This window comes from Malania oleifera, chromosome 2, assembly GCF_029873635.1.
Source record: "Malania oleifera isolate guangnan ecotype guangnan chromosome 2, ASM2987363v1, whole genome shotgun sequence".
NCBI lineage: Eukaryota > Viridiplantae > Streptophyta > Magnoliopsida > Santalales > Ximeniaceae > Malania > Malania oleifera.
In genome coordinates, this window is record NC_080418.1 from 110,930,866 (window position 1) to 110,950,625 (window position 19,760).

A 19,760-nucleotide genomic window follows, 5' to 3' on the forward strand; every position below is an offset into this window, starting at 1 on the left:
TTTTTAGAAGTAGTTTAATATTAATTGTTGCCCAAACATGTGAGCAACATATACAATTTAATACTTTCTTAAATACATAAGTGAGCTTTACTTCTAAGTTATTCTTTTGTTGTGCTTGAAAGTAAAGATTTCGGATCTTAGAATTGGATTTTGGTGAATTTAGACAAATTTCAATATAATTTCATATTACGTCTTATCCAGATCCAATACAAATTCAAATGTAAGATCTCTCCAAACATCGATTAAGAAAAAAAAATGTTTATATCCGTCCAAGATTTGACAAAAAAAGTTTCAATGACATTTAAGAAATCACGCAAACCATCATGACATCTATACTTTCCAAAAGGTTCGTCTTGATGCAAAAATAAAAGTTATAAAAGATGAAATTCGTATTTTTTTTTTAGCAAATCTCAAAAGACACCTGGGTAATTCTTGAAATTTGATTCAACTAAATAGCTATCCCTTTGAATAAAATGAAATATAGTTTAAATTTTGGAAATGGAAGGAATAGTTATTTCTTGTATATTCCTAATTATTCAAATAAAAAATAGACATTTTTATGCTGAAATTTGGGAATAGTTATTTTTATCTATTTCTTATTATAAACCATAAAAGAGTTTCATATCATTATTTGCCTTATAATAACCATATAATTTCTTATATAACTTATTGCAACTAATTTATTAAAACTAATATTTTCTTATAAATATGCATCTCGCAAATCAAACTAAAGTAAGATATATGGATGTAACCTAAGTGAGGTGTCTAAGAATTTTTTTTTTTTTAAATCTTGGGCGTGGTTAAAGATGAAACTTGATTCCATTTGAATCTGTGATATAATAAAGGGAATTCCTGCTTTATTGTCCTTTTTTAAAAAAAAAAAATCAAATTTCTACTTATAATTACAAATAATTATTTCAAAACATCCCTTTAACTATTCACGATTAGCCTTGAAAATCCTTATAATTACACAACAACAACAACAACAACAACAAAATCAAGTCTTAGGTTTCATTAGGTGGAGTCTGGCTATATGAATTTATTTTCGTTAATTTATTTCTATAACTGTTTATAATTATCCCGAATTATCCATATAACCATCCATAATTAACCTAAACTATTTGTATAATTTTTAATTCTTTATTATTATTTTGCAATAATTTTTTAAAAATTTTAAAAAATAAAGAATTCTCTCCTAACTATTACATTAATGAAGTCTAAGTCTACATATATAAAATTTAAACTGCTGTTTGAACTTTTATTACACGCGTAAGCAGACTGGCGACCTCTTCCGTCTTTTACTGGTTTGTCTGCTCTGCTTGAGAGTCAAAAGGCGACAATCATAGGTCAGAACACTGTTTCAGCCAACGAATCCAGCTTGAAAATGGTGGATTTTTCCTCGAATCATTTTTCATTCATCAGACGGTCGACCACGTCATTGCCCAGCAAAGATAGACCGATAGTTGTCGAATCCGTAATCACTGCGAACCATCCATTGGTCGGAACATCAACAAAATCATATCTGCAAGTTCGACCTCTCTGCGACTCCCTTCACGCTTTCAAATTTCTATTATTCAATAACAACCAAAACCCACATCTCGATTTTGATCGCCTGGGTTTTTATTAGGGTTTTTGGCATGATGAAGGAGGTACTGGGGCTGGGTTTACGGTTAGGCTTTATGATATTGGTCTCTTTCTCTGTTGGAGTTGAATCAAGCTGTACAAAGGGCTGTGATCTTGCATTGGCTTCGTACTATGTGTGGGAAGGATCAAACATCTCATTCATTGCTCAAGTGCTCTCTTCTAACGATACTGATATTCTCAGCTACAACCCGCAAGTAGCCAATAAAGACAGTGTTCAACAAGGTATCAGGGTGAATGTTCCCTTCTCTTGTGGCTGCATCGACGGCGAACTTCTGGGTGGTCAGTTTTTGTACACTGTCGGACAGGGCGATACGTACGACAGGGTTGCAGAGCGATACTATTCGAATCTTACAACCGCTGCATGGCTGCAGAGGTTCAACAGCTATAGTCCCACTCGAATACCCGACGGCGCACAGCTTAATGTGACGGTGAATTGTTCGTGCGGGAATAGTTCGATTTCGGACAGTTATGGGTTGTTTGTGACATACCCACTTCGGCCTGGGGAGACTTTGGATTCGATAGCGAGTGAGTTTAGCCTTGCTGCAGATTTGCTGCAGAGGTACAACCCCAACTCGAATTTTAGCTCTGGGAGTGGCTTGGTATATATTCCTGCCGAAGGTGATGCCCTTTTTTATTGGAAGTTGCCTACTGTATAGAATTAAACGTGTTTTAGTAATTTGAATGTATATCAATTCAAGGAATTCGTGTGTTGAAAAAAACATGGATTGTGGAATTGCATGCTATTAATTGCAGAATTTTGTGAAAATCGATTGAGGTAACCATTTCTGCTGGATTGATCAGAAAATTGCCATGGCCACTAATTTCATGGAGCTGGTAGTGTTTGGGGGCATGGGTTTTGGGGATTGGATTTGGATTTGTGTGGATTTGGAAGAAATTCAATACACTTTTGTACTATTATTTTATCAAATCTGTACAATTCCAAATCCAAGTTTTGAATCCCATGCTCCCAAATGCAAGGCTAATATAAATCTCTCATTATTTCTATTGAGGTTTTAATTTCATGTTGAGGTTTGAGAGAAGAGTGTTTCACACAGTGCATAAATTTAGTTATTCATGTGGTTTATTATGTTAATAGTTTGACAACGACAACTACTATGCAAATTTTGTGAGGTTATGTCAAACTGTTCAGGGCTAGCCTCTGTGATTGTATTTTGTGGGTGTTGACTTGAGGCATGCCTTGAAATGATCACCCTTTTTCTTTGCATGATATTTGAGACATGCTCAATTTGTATGCGGCATCTTAGACGTGTTCATATGTTTCTTTCATCATAGATTGAAGTAAGGTCGTTCTATAATATCAGCGAATGATGTTGTCTCACATCATATTAAGTGCGTAATTACTAATATATGGTATCATTTATTAGTATTTTTATTATTTCTTGGGAATTTTGGTGCTGACTCAATTTGATATGGCAAAACTAACTTGTTCAAATATTATGGAAATATTAACTCTTGGTTTGATCTTGTGGCCAACTACCCCTTCTGGTGATATGCATAATTTACGTATCTTTTTGTTTGATTGTAGCTCATTAAGATCCCCCCCCCCCCCCCACCTTTTTTGATTGTTAAAAATCTCTGATACTATTGAATATAATATTATAAATGGGTTGTGGTCATGCTCTAAGCTGAGAGGAATTGCCTCACCAAAGTCATCTCATTTGTCTGCAGATAAAGATGGGAACTATCTGCCTCTTGTGAAGTCAAGGTAACTTCTATTTTTTTATTCTCACAAGACTGAATTTATATTTAATCTTAGAAGTCCGACAAATTTTTTAACATTTGTATATTTATAACTTTCCATTTTGCAGCACTGGTGGGTGGGCTTCTCTGCATGTTGTTTAATGATGATTTGTCTGACTTTCATAGTTGGATGCAAATGTGAGATGATAATAAGGAGTTTTGTTGCAGCTTTGAGCTCATGTTTTTCTTGTCATAAGCAGGAATATCAGGCGGTGTCATTGCTGGCATATCTGTAGCAGTAGTAATTGTGGTGATCTTATTGGCCATTTGTCTATATATTGGAATTTACAGAAAGAAGAGGGTGAAGGAAGCAATGTTGCTCTTAACACCAACTGAAGATCATTCTAATCAAGCTGGGCGTGGTCTCTAATCTATCCCTACTTCCCTCTTTTATTTGTTTATTTGTGTGAATGCTTAGGACTGAAAGCGGGATCCATGGATATTTCTTTAGCTTGCATTTGTTTTTCTGGTAACATAGGTTGGGATTGGGTCTCTATTTTCCTGGGAATTAGTTCTATGGAAAGGAGACATTCTTTGATTTTGAAAACTTGTTCAAAAGGGGTATATGAAAACATTTTTATTCCCCCTAATGTTATAAAAGGCACAATCGAGGCCTGCCTCAAGGCATGATGTGCCGAAAATGCCTTGAGGCTCAATCTAAAATACCAAATTCTAATAAGGCTAATGCCTTACATGCCGAGGCTTACACATTTTTACAAAAGGCATGCCTTTTGCACCTTTTTAGTTAAGGCTTATGCATTTTGGGTTTGTGATTCTCAAGTAAGAATTGGTTAAAAAAATTTAACTACAGGTTTGTATAAAAGGAATGTCATAATATGTGTTAATTTCTAAAACTCTTGAACCTCATTTGTTCCAAAATAATTGAGAGTTATATCTTAGATCATAAAAATAGTTTGAACTTTGTAATAATATAGCTATCTCTTGTCATTATTTATGTCATATATTCAAGTTAGCAATTTTTAAATGACCAACAAGTAGTCTGAAAAGTATATATAATTTTTATTTTTTATGTTATATTTGTGATTTTCTTAATTTTTCTTATTCTTAAAATATATAATTTATTTACATATTTTTATCTTAAAAAAAAATTCTCAAAAGGCTTACGTCCCAACACCTTAAGGCTTATGCATTGCCTCATAAGGATTAAAATGCCTCGCCTTACACCTTTGCCTTTTAAAACATTGATTCCCCCAATTCAGGCCTAAGGGTATCAAAACAAATCAAAAAAATGATAATCTCTTTTGTAATCATTCAACATGAATAATATTCACAACAATTCAAAATGTTTTTTTTTTTTTTTATCGTAGAAAAGTGTAGCCCTTTTGTTATTCCTGAATGACCACTATGCACCATGACCCTCCACTTTTATAATATATATAAAAATGTATATATAATGTATATTTATGTATAGGTATGTTGCCATGTTCCTATAATAGCAGCATGATTAGAGCATTCCCCAGGAGACCATTCCCACTCCTGGCATAACCAAATAGGAGAGTAGCAATCTTTCCTAATAATAAGAAATTGTATTCTTGATCCTAATACCCACAAATCAAATATAGCCTTAAAATTGTTTTACCTCAAGGTGAAAGAACAAGTGAATAAGCTTAGGCAACCTGGTAAATCTTTTGCACTGTTTGATCTTAGACTCCCAGTGCACCTGTTTCCATAGCTTAACGCTCATGTTTATAACTTTATTCTAAATAAGTGTGCAACTGCTTAAAATTCATGTTTAATTTCATTTTTTTTCATATTTAAGATAACATGATATTTGAACTTTGTTTGTCTCTTTTTGTGGGTGCATTTTGTGATGATTTTACTCTTTTAAGTGAGTAGGATGTTTTCCTGTGTGGAGCAGTGAGCCAATGAAATGCAATTTCTTATATCAAACTTGGCAAATGCCGAAGGGTTATGTTCTTATGGACTATTGTGACTGCCAAGTCCATTTTATTTTGAACTCTCTTGTTGTGTATTCTTTCGCCCACTAATCATCACTACTTTTAGTTCTTCTCAATTTCCTTAAAGAAAGAAACCAAAAAGCATTTTTATATGGTTCCCCCTCATTTTATTTTCCTCCCTTATTGATTTAGCTCTGGGAAGTACATCGGATAAAGTTACAGAATCAACTGCTCTTCGTAGTGGTGCTTCTCCAGGCCTTGCAGGGATAACTGTTGACAAATCGGTGGAGTTCTCATATGAAGAACTTGCAAAAGCTACTAATGACTTCAGTATGGCTAATAAGATTGGTGAAGGTGGATTTGGTGTTGTTTATTATGCAGAGCTGAGAGGAGAGGTTTGTAGCCACAAATGCTATCATTATCATAAAATGAAGGATTGTGAAAGAAAGTTTTGGATGCAATGTTTGTGTAGATTTATATATTAGTTTAATATTAAGTTGTATACTTTGGCTGAATTATTTACATCACTAGATCCATACATACTTACAATAAAAATATTATTCCCCTACATGGCATTGTGCAGTGTTTACGAAGGTTGAAATTTTAAAAAAATATGTAAAGTTAGCACATTTCCCTAGATTATGAAATTGGCGCACATTAAACTTGCACGCACATAATTCTGAACTAATTATTAGTTATCTTATTTTTGCACCCTTATATTAGGGTAGACTGATGGCCTGGGTTGCGGAGACATGTTGTGGGTTCCCCTTAACAATTCTGACCCTCGGATGCCTCTAGAGAGTTTTGGCTTGGTGGGTGCCAATTAGGGGTCTCATTTAGGAGTCTTGACACCTTGAGCCTTTTCTTAGCTTGCTAAGAATCTGCTGTGTGTCGTTTGTGATGTTTTATTTTATTTTTTCCCTTTCTCTTGTCCTGACCATGTGTAACCACTCCATTAAGACAATATTTTCTCTCTCATTGGTTGTGATTTGACATGGTATTCTCTCATCCAAGGATGACAACCCACACAAGCTTGCCTTTCCCCTGTATGCATCCAAGCCAAACATTAGTGGGGGTTCTCTGCCACTTAGGCTATCGAGTCTCTCTCTCTCTCTCCACACAAACACACACACACACACACACACACAAGTCTCTTTAGTTTAGGGATTTCCTCTAGCCATTAGAATCCTCTCAGCTGCTGTCCCTGACACTTTGGCTTCCTAGGGATTGTGTACTTCTCTCTAGTTCTTTCTAGAACATTTATTACTTGTGGACAACAAATGCTTTCCTCCCTTTTGATGAACCCCCTCTACATTTTGGTGACTCCACAGCTTCAAATACTCACCCTAACCAAGACACTGATAATAGATGGACTCCAATGATCATCCTATCAGGCACCAACAGCCTCAAGACTTCCTTTTTTACATGCCTCAAATGATGCAGTTGCTCCAATCCTCACAATAGAAGGTTTTTGTTGTTCTTCATGAGAACACTGAATGATTAATCATGTGGTGACTACCATAAGTCAGCTGATTCCGGGATCCGCCTCTATTTCACAATCTCAAGGGACTATCTTGGCCCCTCAATCTGACCAATCTCCAAGTGGGAACAATGACTTGACTCTTCCTCCTAATTCCAAGCTGCCAACCCTAGGAAATTCTTCTACCTTGAACCCTGCAGTGGTTGCATAAGCACCTCCTAGCGCAGTGGTTCCTACCATGCCACCTTCATTTTCCATGCTTCACCACAAGTTTAGCATAGGGGTTCTAATTTGCAAGCTCCTTTAAGCCTTAGTTCTGTAACTTCAACTCTTATCACATCTAGCTGCCCTTACATCATTGAGGAGGAATTGGACAAGGTTTAAGATAAGAAGCAGAGTTGAATTTAAATTTTCCTTCTACAGCCCTGGTTGCTTCCAAGACTTGTTCTAAGGTCTATGCCTGTCCCAAATTCAAGCTCTTTAGTGGAAAGATTGGTAATGCCAAGAAGTTTTGGTTAAGTGGGTGGAGATGCCCAATATCTATAGTTTTGACAACGATCTTAAGCTTGACAAATTCTCTAAATATGTGAACTGAGTTCTAAATATTACTTTACCAGTCTCTAAATTTGAATGCTGAACTATTTTAGTTGTTGGATAACTAACCTTTGGTATGTGAGAGAGAGGACCTGAGAGATAAGAAGAGGTGTGTTGTCGTAGATGTGGAAAATGTGGATTTTGCATTTTTGAAGGGACAAAAATGGCCAATGGAGATTTTAAATTGACCTCTTAGTGAATTAACAATAGGAAGATATTTATCTCATAAGTAATTCAAAACCAATTAAAAAATTTACCAAACAAGGCCGGTTTACTAGGTTTTAAATTGTTAAGAGTTCAGCATATATTTAGAGGCTACTAACTGCAAACAAACAGGCATTTTTAGGAGAAGATGACCCTAGTGAGAAATCTAGGGAGGATTTAATGGATTAGAGTTCAGTCTCCACTTGGGGGCTTCAGCTTGGGGTTGAGTGCTTCGAGAGAATGACATATACATCTCTCTTTTTCTTTCCTAACACCTTGTATACCTTTCCTGATATATTATTATTATTATTATTTTTTGCTCTTCTCCATTATTGTTTTTAGGAATATTAATGTTCTTTCTTTTTAGGAATTTAGGCTACTGTGCTACTGCTGAATCTCTTACTTTGTACACTGGAACTTTCTCAGTGTATCTAAAGGACTTCCTAAAAATGCATAAATTTTGCCCTTGATTGTGAAATTGACCCATATTGAACTTTCATGTGCACAATTGTAAGCTAATGGTTAACTATCTTATATTTGCACCCTTAAAGGAGATTGGGTTGCAAACTTGCCCAGTATTGGTCATGGAGACACGTAGCAGGGTCTACTAGGATGTTTTATAGAGTTTTGACTTGGGGGGCTCAAATCAGGGTTCATTAGGGGAGTCTTGACTCCCTTTTCCTAGCCTGTTCAAGCATTTTCCACGTGTCGCATGTGAGACATGCCCCTTTTTTCTTCTCTCCAATTTTGACTGCCATCTCATTGAATCAACAATTTATCTCTTTCTCATAGTTTCAGACTTGATGTGACATTTTCTCATGTGAGGATGACAATCCCCACATGTATTCTTCTACCCTTTGAGGCTGACAACCATGCTTTAGTGGAGTCTTTTGGCACTCAAGCACTTAAGCTCTCTCTCATGCATGCACACACGTGCACGCCCAGAAATCCTAAATTTTGAAATCCTCCAGATTGGGGATTCTTTCAAGCCAGCAGATGCTTGAGCTCCCTAACTCTTCGGGTTCTCTCTAGAACATTCATTACTTGTTTATAATGCTCCCCTACTCTTTCAAGAGCCCCTTCTATTGAATGCGAATCGTGAAATATTTCTATTAGATGATGGACACAACTTTTTTGATATGGTTCTTGCAAGAGCATATTTTCAATTACCATGCACTTGAGCACCTAAATTGGATGGGGAATGTGGGTAATATATCACACTAGACCCTTTTGAGGAATAATTAATTAATTATCAATAATTTTCCTAGCAAAGTAAAACTATTATTAATTCTTTTAGCTGTCTTGCTTTTCTGTTAGCTATCAAAGAGGGCAAGTAGTAAGGCAGTGAGTGAATTTTTTTGCTATTCAAAATTTAGTAAATTAGTCAATAATGGGCAAATAGCTTAATAAAACTTCTACTGCCTGATCGTAAATGTGATTCATTGATCGATTGTGCTTTTGGTTGGCTGATTTCACCATCTTCCTTTTTCGAATGTTTTCTCTACTTGAGTGATATGTACATGTAATGCAAATTACATAGTACACACAAACTACAGCAACTACCATGCCTCTATAGTTCCATTATTTGAGGTCAGCTATGTGAATCATCTTTTGCCATTCTGCATGATTTAAGGCAGTATCTTCATAAAGTTGGAGTACTGTTAACATCCTTTCTTATTATGTCAGTCCAAATTATTCTAGGTCTACCTCTGCTCCTCTATAACATCTGATGTCAATTGAATCACTCTTGCAAATAGCTTAACAAAACTTGTACTGCCTGATCTTAAATGTGATTCATTTAGCGATTGTGCTTTTGGTTGGCTGATTTCACCATCTTCTTTTTTCGAATGTTTTCTCTACTTGAGTGATATGTGCATGTAATGCAAGCAAACTATGAAGTACACACAAACTACAGCAACCACCATGCCTCTATAGTTCCATTATTTGAGGTCAGCTATGCGAATCATCTTTTGCCATTCTGCATGATTTAAGGCAGTATCTTCATTAAGTTGGCGTACTGTTAACATCCTTTCTTATTACGCCAGTCCAAGTTATTCTAGGTCTACCTCTGCTCCTTTATAACATCTGATGTCAATTGAATCACTCTTGCTAACTTTTACATTGCGAATGCCCAAAACATCTTAATGCCCTTCTCTTATCTTCTAAATGTGCTAGTCCAAGCTTACTATGGACGTGTTCATTGCTTACTTTATCTTTTAGAGTTATATTGCACATTTTAAAGCACATTTACATTTTTGGATATATTGTCTTAGTTGCCCAACATTTAAACTGATATAACATAGCTACTCTTACAGTCATTCTATAAGATTTTCCTTTAGGGGTGTTTGGTAGCTACGTCTTTCTAGATTCTTGGGAATTAATATGATGCCCATGACATCTTGTTCTCACGTTTGTTTGGGCATGGGAGATGTGGCAGGAATGTTCATATTATTGAGAATGAAAGGATTTCCACAAAACATAGGCAACCTATTCCCACTCTTTCCCATGGGTAAGTTCCATGGTAATCTCATTCCCATGGGAATCCTACTTTTTTTGGACCAAATTGCCTTCACTATTTTGGCAGGGTGGACAGTAATGTCCCTAGTATAATATCATCACACAATATTATAGTAAAATAATAAATTATTAATAAAATGAAAGTATTATTATTATTATTATTATTATTATTATTATATTGTAATAATTTAATATAATGGCTAATATTTAGACACTATATTGCCCTTAAATATTTTTGGTCAATTGGTTATTCAATTGTTGAATTTTTAAATTTATGATTGTTGAAATTTTAGGACATGGATTTAGTTAAGTACATATTCTTAGTAGGTTTTGTATTGAAAATATAATTATTCTTCATATATTGGCTAGGAAGCACCCGTACCAACATGGGACACGGATATGACACAATACTGATACGGCGATATGACAATTTTGAAAAAAAATGAGGATACGACATGATAGGGATACATTGATTAATTAATACAAAAAATATATACTTAGGCATGTTTTCCTTTTGGTTGACAAACATTGTGGTAATTTTGATTTAAAATGGAATATAAGCACCATTTATGCAAAATTATCAATTACACATTTTTTTTTTTAACAAATTCCACATATATAATCATTAAAAACATTCATATTATAGTATAATGGTCCATCCAACAAGAAGAAAACAATTCAAAGGACATGGCTGATGGTGGGCAATGGGCATGGTTCATCAAGTAATAAAAAAATAAAAAAGATTTAAGGAGAGTGGAAATTGGCGATGGCTTTAGAGGGTGAGATTTGCTGGGAGGTCTGAGTGCTTTAAAAGACAGGTGGTGCTCAATCACTCTAATGTCAAAGATACCCTAGACTCTTGGTATCTCAACTTCTCGTCTCTGTTTTTTTTGGTTGTTGTTTGTTTCGTTAACAAAATTGAAGGGGGCAACAAAACACAGCGTGTCAGTGCAAGAAATGTCCTGGGGGTCCCTTGTCAGAAAGTGTTGGAAAGTGTCTAAGCTGTGTCCAAAAATATAAATAAATTATTTAATTTCCGACACATGTCAGATACGTGTCATGCAGGTGTCGATATCCTGATGCCAACACTTCAAGCTTCAAGAAATGTCGGCATTTTCTAGTATAGATATCCTGATGCCAACACTTCAAGCTTCAAGAAGTGTCGGCATTTTCTAGTATATTGGTTCGCAACTGTTAAGGGTATAGTTGTCATCTTCTCAAAATGCCTGCCAGAATTCTCATGTTGAACCAAACATTGACATTAAAATCTTGTATACATTCTTGGGAATCTTACAATGCAAGCCAAATAAAAATATTCGTTGGAATCTCATTCGAGGAGTGAGATTCTTGGGAATGTCATTCCATGGGATATTTTTTTATGTTGCCAACCAAATGTCCCCTTACATTTAGAGGTATTTTATATTCACGTAACATGGTAGAAGTACGTCTCTATTTCACCTACCTTGCTTTTGTGCTCATATCACATCTTCATTAGTTTTTCCTTTTCCTTGAATAGTAGGTTGAAGGTAATGAAACTGACCACTTGTAGGAATTTTTTGACCCTTACAGTTTATTATTTTCTTCCTTTTAACCTCCTAGAACTTCCAAAATTGCAGTTCAAGTATACTATCTTCTACATATATTGAAACCTTTAGATTCTAAAGTTCTCTCCACAATGCTAATTTAGATTCCACTTCATTTCTAGTTTGATCTATCAGCAAGACTGTGTCATCTGCAAATAAAATGAAGAGAAACAAATACACCTTTGACACGCACACAATGATATTGAACTGTATGTTGTGCTTTATAATGGCATTTGTAGATGGATATGCAGCTCTGAATTTTCTTTGGTCATGTATTTATGCAGAGAGCTGCAATAAAGAAGATGGATATGCAAGCATCAAAGGAATTTCTTGCTGAGTTAAAGGTTTTAACGCATGTTCATCACCTGAACCTGGTATCGTACTTTCAGTCCCAATAATAGTATTGTTTTGATGGTTGTAGTTACATGGAAACTTTTTTTTTTTTTCAATCCAAGGTAAAGGTAATATTAATTCTTTGATAATTCAGCATTGTGCCTGTGGATTTGATGAACTTGACAACTACACTTATTACATATACTCAATTTCATGGCTTATGTGTGCTGCTTGGACTCTTGTGTGGGTTGTAATGTCTACTGCAACCGCCCCCCTCTCTCTGAGTGGGATGATGTTCTGGACTTTATTGCCAGGCATGAATGGGAAACCTTCAAAATTTTCAGTAAATTGATTTGATTAGTTTTGGAAGTAAGTGAGCCCTTTGCTGCACATGCAGTTTAAAACACCATAAATGTGTATGTTCCAGAGTCATGATTGTGCAGGCTTCCAGCTTATTTACTTGATGATCTACATTATATAGCCCATGAAACTTAAGGAGCTTGTTAACATTTTGAAGTATTGAGGGTTTAGCTTCATAGCTTTTATAATTGAGAAGTCTGATTTTCTTTTTTACTTAAATAGTAATATGCTTCAGCTTTTATACCATATGATGAATATTTTGAAAATTTTAATACAGGAGGAAGGTATTTTGATTGGTAGGATATAACTATGCCGTCTTGGTATGACATTGTACAGTAATCCTATGTTTAGGAGAGGTCTTGGATTTGAATTTGTATGGATTTGGACAAAATGTAATACAAAATTGTATTGAATTTTGTTCAAAATCAAGGTCTGAAATCCTTGTTCCAAAACGCAGCATTAGTGTATTTTCTAATTTGCCTTCACAACTTTGACACTTGGACAATTGTTAATCATTTTGACATCATGAGTGTTTTTAAAGCTTGATATACATTGTTGGCCCACAACCTAGCAGCTTAAGCTTTAAGGTAAAGTGGTTAGTGGTTACTAACAAATATATCATATTCTATGCAGGTTCGCTTAATTGGATATTGCACTGAGAGTTCTCTTTTCCTAGTTTACGAGTTCATTGAGAATGGCAACTTAAGTCAACATTTGCGTCGGTCAGGTGACTTTACATGCAGATGTGGAAGATCTTTTTCAGTTAAATGCATTAGGACAATGTTGACGATTATATTTTTCTGTTTGCAGGGAGAGACCCACTACCATGGGCTACTAGGGTGCAAATAGCCCTTGATTCAGCGAGAGGTCTTGAATATATCCATGAGCACACTGTCCCTGTATATATCCATCGTGATATCAAATCGGCAAACATATTGATAGACAAGAACTTCCGTGGAAAGGTGATGTCAGTGCCTTTTTTTGGACCATGTAAATTCTTGTTGGCTTTATTATGCTGAAAACATGCTCAAAACACTTTTTTTTCACTTCACAGGTTGCGGATTTTGGGTTAACCAAACTGACTGAAGTTGGAAATATGTCATTGCCTACACGTCTTGTGGGTACATTTGGATATATGCCACCAGAGTAAGATGACTCTCTGTATGTTTATGTGAACAGAATATCAAACTCAGTGGAAAGGTGGGTTTGGGGTATTTGGTGGTGGTTTTTGGGGGTGGGGTGGCGTGGGGTGGGTGGTGGAGGATCTGAGATGTTAAAGAGTCAAATAACAATTAGCCTGGCACTATTAGGTTCTAGGAATCACTCCTAGGGAGAAGAAAGCCTCACACTTTCTACTGTTTGAACTAATCAATTTGCAGCAATGTAAATTATACTACTTCGTTCTAATTACTGAGAAAAAAAGAAAATCAAAGTTTATATGGGACTCTCACTAGCTTAACCCTTAATAACAATTAATCTTAGTCATTAAAACTAGATTAACCCTTAATAACAGTTCATCTTAGTCATTAAAATTATCCTCACCCTGGGTAAATGCCAAATAAAATAAGTCAGAAAAATTCAAAATAAATTCCCAATCTATCCCTAAATAAAACATCAGTGAAATAAAAATAAACCCGACTCCTGAACTGTACTGCTACAGTATCTGAGAACAGAACTTGCAATACAGTATGGAGAACAGTTTTGTTCTGGTACTGGCCACACTTCGCAGTTCTCCAAATTAGAATTTGAGCCTGAGTTCGAACCTCCATCAGCATCTCATCAAATCAATGCTTTTGGTTGATAAATTTGCCTACCTATACAAGTTGCTGCTCACCTTCTCTTGGCCAGATGTTTGGCTTATGAAGTGGTTGGAATTCCTACGTGCTCCTTCCTTTCCGCACTACCTAAGAATCCAAAGATGACCCTTGGATGTTGTCATGATGCTGATCCTGTGTATAAATTTGATTCACGTGGCAATTGCTACTGAAAATGCTGCCATACTACCTGTTTTAAGAGTTTTGAAGCAGAAGTTATATTGGTATTTATTGATGAAACTGGATGTGTAATTCTAGGATCATATGTGTATTGGACCATTGGCTTTTAAATGTGGGAACGTCTTATGTCACCCTGAATGGAATTTAGGAAGAAGTTTTAGTGTCATGGGACACTACAGTTTTGTTGCCTTGTCTGGAAGTACGACTGGTTTATGGAGACTTGGAAAAGTTAGAATCACATTTTTATAACGTCAAACGATTTTTCCGAGTCGGATTTTTACTAGCTCATCATTTGACGCTATAAAAATGTGATTCTAATTTTGACAGTACTTAAAAGACTTGATTGATGTTTATGCTCCCTGTTACATGTTTCTCCTATATAATTTTTCCTTTTGAGGACATTTCCTATTTATCTTAAGAGAGAAGATGTGTGAGCTATGATGGAAACTTCATCACCAGTAAATGAAACAGTGAATTTACATGGCTCATTAACATATTCCTGATGAAGTCAGGCTTAATGTGTTTCAGTCTTATGATATTCTTATCTTGAATTTATTGAGGGGATCTGTAAAACCAGTTACCTTTACTCTAGAGGGGAATATTAGCTGTTCAAGGTCCCAAACTTGTGCAAATTTGTATGTGGTCGGCTTCATGTACTGGAGAGGCCTTTTTTCTTGGATATAATAAACAAATCCTTTGATATGTTTAGACTGATTAACTTGACTTTCATCTGAGTCATAGGTCACATTTTCTTTTCCATTACCTTGGTAAATTTCCTTCTTTTTTTTTTTTTGGTTTTTTTGGTTTATTCGCTAGAGCCTTCAACTTTAACCATTTCACAGTTCTTGGGGCAGATAACTGGCAGTGATCATTTTCTCATCAAGGAGGGAGATGGAAGAGGTGAGGAGACGGCTGTTTTCAGGGTCTACTCATGTTGGTGTTTGCCATTTGAAGTGTGGTGCAAGTCCTAACTTGCTTTGTCTGAGGCAGATTTTTTGCTATTGTTCCAAATATTTCTCCTTGTCTATGTTTGCCTTTTGTATCGTCTGGTAAGAGTGCTGTATTGGCTGATGGTCGTGTGAGCTTTTTAATTGCTCTACTTTATGGGCCCTCTTAAGTATGGTGTTAGATCTTTGCTTTGGATGGGTTTCTCTACATGTTTGCTTTCTGTGATCCTGATTGGGTTTTATGCCAGTATTTGAGTGAGCTTTCCGTTGGAGTAGGGAGGCTCTAGGGTCAATTCTAGCACACATACTCATTTGACAATTTTATTAGAGAGAGCGGATTGAGGATATCCCTTTGCTTAGTGCTATGTCTGCTGAGTTTGTTGGGGGGAATCGATTGTGAAACATTTTAGTAAAAGTCCAGGGTAATTTTTTCAATACAATGATTTATATGATTTGTATTTTATGTAGGTATAAATGGGTATGACACACGGATCAACATTTTATTTAAATGTGTGCAGGTATGCTCAATATGGTGATGTTTCTCCCAAAGTTGATGTCTATGCATTTGGCGTCGTCCTTTATGAACTTATTTCTGCCAAGGAAGCGATAGTCAAGTCAGCGAGTTCTAATACCGAATCAAAGGGCCTTGTTGCTTTGGTTAATTTTTATTACCTGATCCCTTTACCAATTTTACAAAAGTGGTTATAAGATGGGCTCAAACTTGCCCAATTTAATGAGCATGCCAAAAGTGAATATGTAGTTTTATTTTTTACAGTTCTGAGCTGCTCATTCATGTGGGGCTTAGCCATCTGGTAACCGCGCTTTGCAGATATCCTTTGAATTTGCTAACCTGGAGTTGTGCTGATGTTATTGCAGTTTGAGAATGTTCTTAATAAGCCCGATCCCAGCGAGGACCTGCGAAGACTGGTCGATGCCAGGCTCGGAGATAATTACCCTATCGATTCAGTCCACAAGGTGAATGCAGTTGGGAGATGACTATTTTCTTGAGTTTCTGCTGCGGCATACAATATATATATATATATCCCATTTTCTGCTTCTTTATTTTTTATTTTATTTTTAAAAAATTTTGTGTTCTTTTTCGGGTTTCCAAAGTTAAAGCTAGGGTGGGTGTTTTGGTTGCAGATGGCCGAGCTAGCAAAAGCATGCACACTAGAGAATCCTCAACTACGACCAAGTATGAGATCAGTTGTGGTTGCGCTAATGACTATTTCATCCTCAACAGGAGATTGGGATGTTGGTCCATTGTATGAAAACCAGGCTCTTCTCAATCTAATGTCCGGAAGGTAGCATTCAGCCGAAGAACAGAATGCCATCATGTTGTTGTATTTGTTTGTATTGTACCTTTACTCCTTACCAAACAAAAAGTTTTAGGATGCACGCCATTTTTGTTAATTTATGTGTTGAATGCTAGTCTCCATTTCTTTCTTTCTTTCTTTCTTTCTTGTTTGTTTTTTTTCTGCTGAGAGAGAGAGAGAGAGAGAGAGCTTTGGGAATTTGAATAAGTTGTCGGCTTCATGGCTTTTTTGTTTGTTCGTTTTTTTCTTTGGTTTCTGTATGTGATTTTTTTTTTTCTTATTTTTCTCTGTATTGTGTACATTATTTTTTTTCCGGGCCTCGACTGAATGAAATGGGTGTTATATCCAAATTCAAAAGTCAAGAATTTGAATCATGAAAATAATTTCCCAGACATGAAATTAGATTGCGTACTTATTTTCATTTTAAATTCTCTATGCTGTCTTTGGTGTTGTGAATGTCATACCTCCTTGCCTAATTTCAGAAACATGAGATGCATTCTAGATATGTTCATAGATATGCTAGTGAAGTAAATATTTTGCCTAGTCTTAAAACTAATTTCACTTTGATTCGTGGAGTGTAATAGAGAAACAATTGAATAAAAAATCACGTAAAAATTAAATATAAAGTTTAATTTAATTCAATCTTTACATGTATGTGCACTTAAATTCGTATTTAGAGGTGACAAAATTGGTTGATGTGCTAGTTTTAGGATGAAGGTTAAATGAGTTCGGATTGTCCCATTACTAAATGAGTAAATAACCTATAAAATCGTGCTCGGAAGCCCCTCTGATTAATTTCGGGTATTTGTTAGCCGCCCGTTAAACAATATAATTTATTTGTTTTAATTTTTTTAGATGTTGACTTAATTTCTTTTTTAAAAAGTAGTACTTATTTATTTTATTTATTAATATCTTGATAAAAAATTTAAAATTTAAAAAATTATACGTCTCTTTAAAACAATATAATTTTAAAATTTTAAAATAATACCTATATAAATATAATCTATCACTTGTATTTGTGTATCATTATGCTTTTGTTGTTTCTATCTAAAATCCCTTCTCAATTTCTCTGATCTTTAGCCTGTCTTGCCCAATTTCTTTGGCCTTCTGAAATCGTAATTTGAAAGTCTCCCTATGCACCAATTTCCAACTCCTTTTCGCTCGCAGTTTTTCAACTTTCTCTTTATTTTTCAAGCCTCTCAATCTCAATTTCTCAGCCTCGTTTCTCATTATTTTTTGGTATCCAATTCTTCTCCAATTCTCTTCCCACCATTCTTCTGCAAAGCTTTATTTATAGGCCAAAGGTAGAACGTCCAATTAAGTTTGATTGATCAATCAAACTTCATTGATTAATTAAATTTAAACTAATTAGTCAATTAAGTTTGATTGATCAATCAAATTTAAAGCTAATTAGTTATTTTTTTTATTTATCAATCTATTACTCTTTTGTGACGGGTGTGCAGGTGTAAGCATCGAATTTTTATTTTTATTGCACTAAGAAATTTTACAAAGCTAATTTTCGCTAAATAAGGTTTGGAAAACTAGTTTGTTTATGCATTCGATGAACTTGTCCATTAAGAAAATGGCACGAATGACAAAAATAGAGAGAAAGGGACAGATTATTAATAAAAGAAAACTATAGAAGCAAAGTCTATTAATTCCTCATACTAGCTCCCTTAATTGTTGTAATTATTATAATAACTAGAATTACAATTCTCACTATCTGTTTTCAATTGGATGGGTACTTGAATCTGGTCCTATTGAATGCCACGTGTACCATTTGAAAAAATATCCAATGAGCTGCAATCTGCCACCTCATTAATGCAATTAGAATGACAAATATTTAGTAATTACACCTGTTTATTTTTTTTCTTATTACATTTTGAATGAAATAATTAGGAATATATAGAGAGTAACTATACTTTTAATTCTCAAAATTTAAACTATATTTCATCTTATTTCAATGTATAGTTATCCTGTTGAACCAAATCAAATAAGCCGTTATGGACTTTGTCAAGAAAAATTTTGAAGACGGACAACAGTTAATCAATAATAGACATGCATAAAATTATTCAAGTCATTTTTACTTTCTCTTTTTCGATTGTTTCATTTTACCTAAAATTGTTAAGTACCCTTCCATACAAGATCCATTCTCATAAATAACAAAGCATTCTTAAAATTATTGTATATTTGAATTCTCTTATTTGTTTATCCATTTATTTATCATTTAGTTCATGGGTTGATCTGAAACTTTATGATTAATCTTATTTATTATTTCAATGGGATTTTGATTCTGAATTATTAAATTCTTTAATATGCAGTTATTTATTAGTTTAAAGGAAAAAACTTCAATAAATAATATTGGCTTTATTTGAGCTAAGTTGGTAATTTTTTATCCCTTTATTATTTATAATAAATAAAAAATATGCTGATATTTATTTTTAACGATGGTTCCTTTTAAATAAATATCATGATAGTTAAAACATTCATGACCTCTATTCTAAACATCTCATTGAGTGTGACAAAAAGTGTATTTTTATTTTATTTTATTTTTTATTTTTGATTACATAGGAACTCCAGCTACCAACAAAACATTACTTTAATAATTTAAAACAATTAATTCTTGTAAGAATGATGAGAATGCAGTTAATAATATTATTATGTTTGAATTAATGTCAAATTTTAATATCATGATCTGTTGCCTTATCAAATTAAATAGCAAAACAAGAGAATTTTTGGTATCCCCTATTTAGTAGTTTATCAAAAGTGTAATTCTACTAAGATCACTAGCTGATTAATGGAAGCATTCCCAAGGATGTGTATTCTAAAGCAAATTACATCCCCTCAAGAGGGCCAAGAGACTTTTTAATTCCAAACAATTCCAAGCTTATTTTTGGGAACAAAGAATTCCAAATGAATTAATAATCCAAAAATATTGTCTTCCAACCCTATACTAGGTGTTAGTGTATTTAAATATTATTATTATATTATTTGTGTATTATAATAATAATATTATTTTATTATTATCTTGAAAAAGAAGATGCACCTTGGATTGGGTTATGGTCATTTATTCATGTATCTCATAAATGCATAATTGCATAAGTTTAA

At 34.5% G+C, this 19,760-nt stretch overlaps 1 protein-coding gene across 1 annotated transcript; it reads left to right on the forward strand.

The window, feature by feature from the left end:
- Positions 1–1,363: 1,363 nt before the first annotated feature.
- On the forward strand, positions 1,364–17,014 carry LOC131149432 (chitin elicitor receptor kinase 1-like). The gene is made up of 12 exons (XM_058099868.1): positions 1,364–2,262; positions 3,334–3,370; positions 3,474–3,478; positions 3,606–3,767; positions 5,517–5,719; positions 11,987–12,076; positions 13,029–13,122; positions 13,206–13,357; positions 13,450–13,541; positions 15,855–15,993; positions 16,213–16,311; positions 16,480–17,014. The coding sequence occupies exons 1-12, from the start codon at positions 1,638–1,640 to the stop codon at positions 16,642–16,644; spliced, it is 1,863 nt and encodes a 620-aa protein (XP_057955851.1). The 5' UTR covers positions 1,364–1,637; the 3' UTR covers positions 16,645–17,014.
- The last annotated feature ends 2,746 nt before the right edge of the window (positions 17,015–19,760 follow it).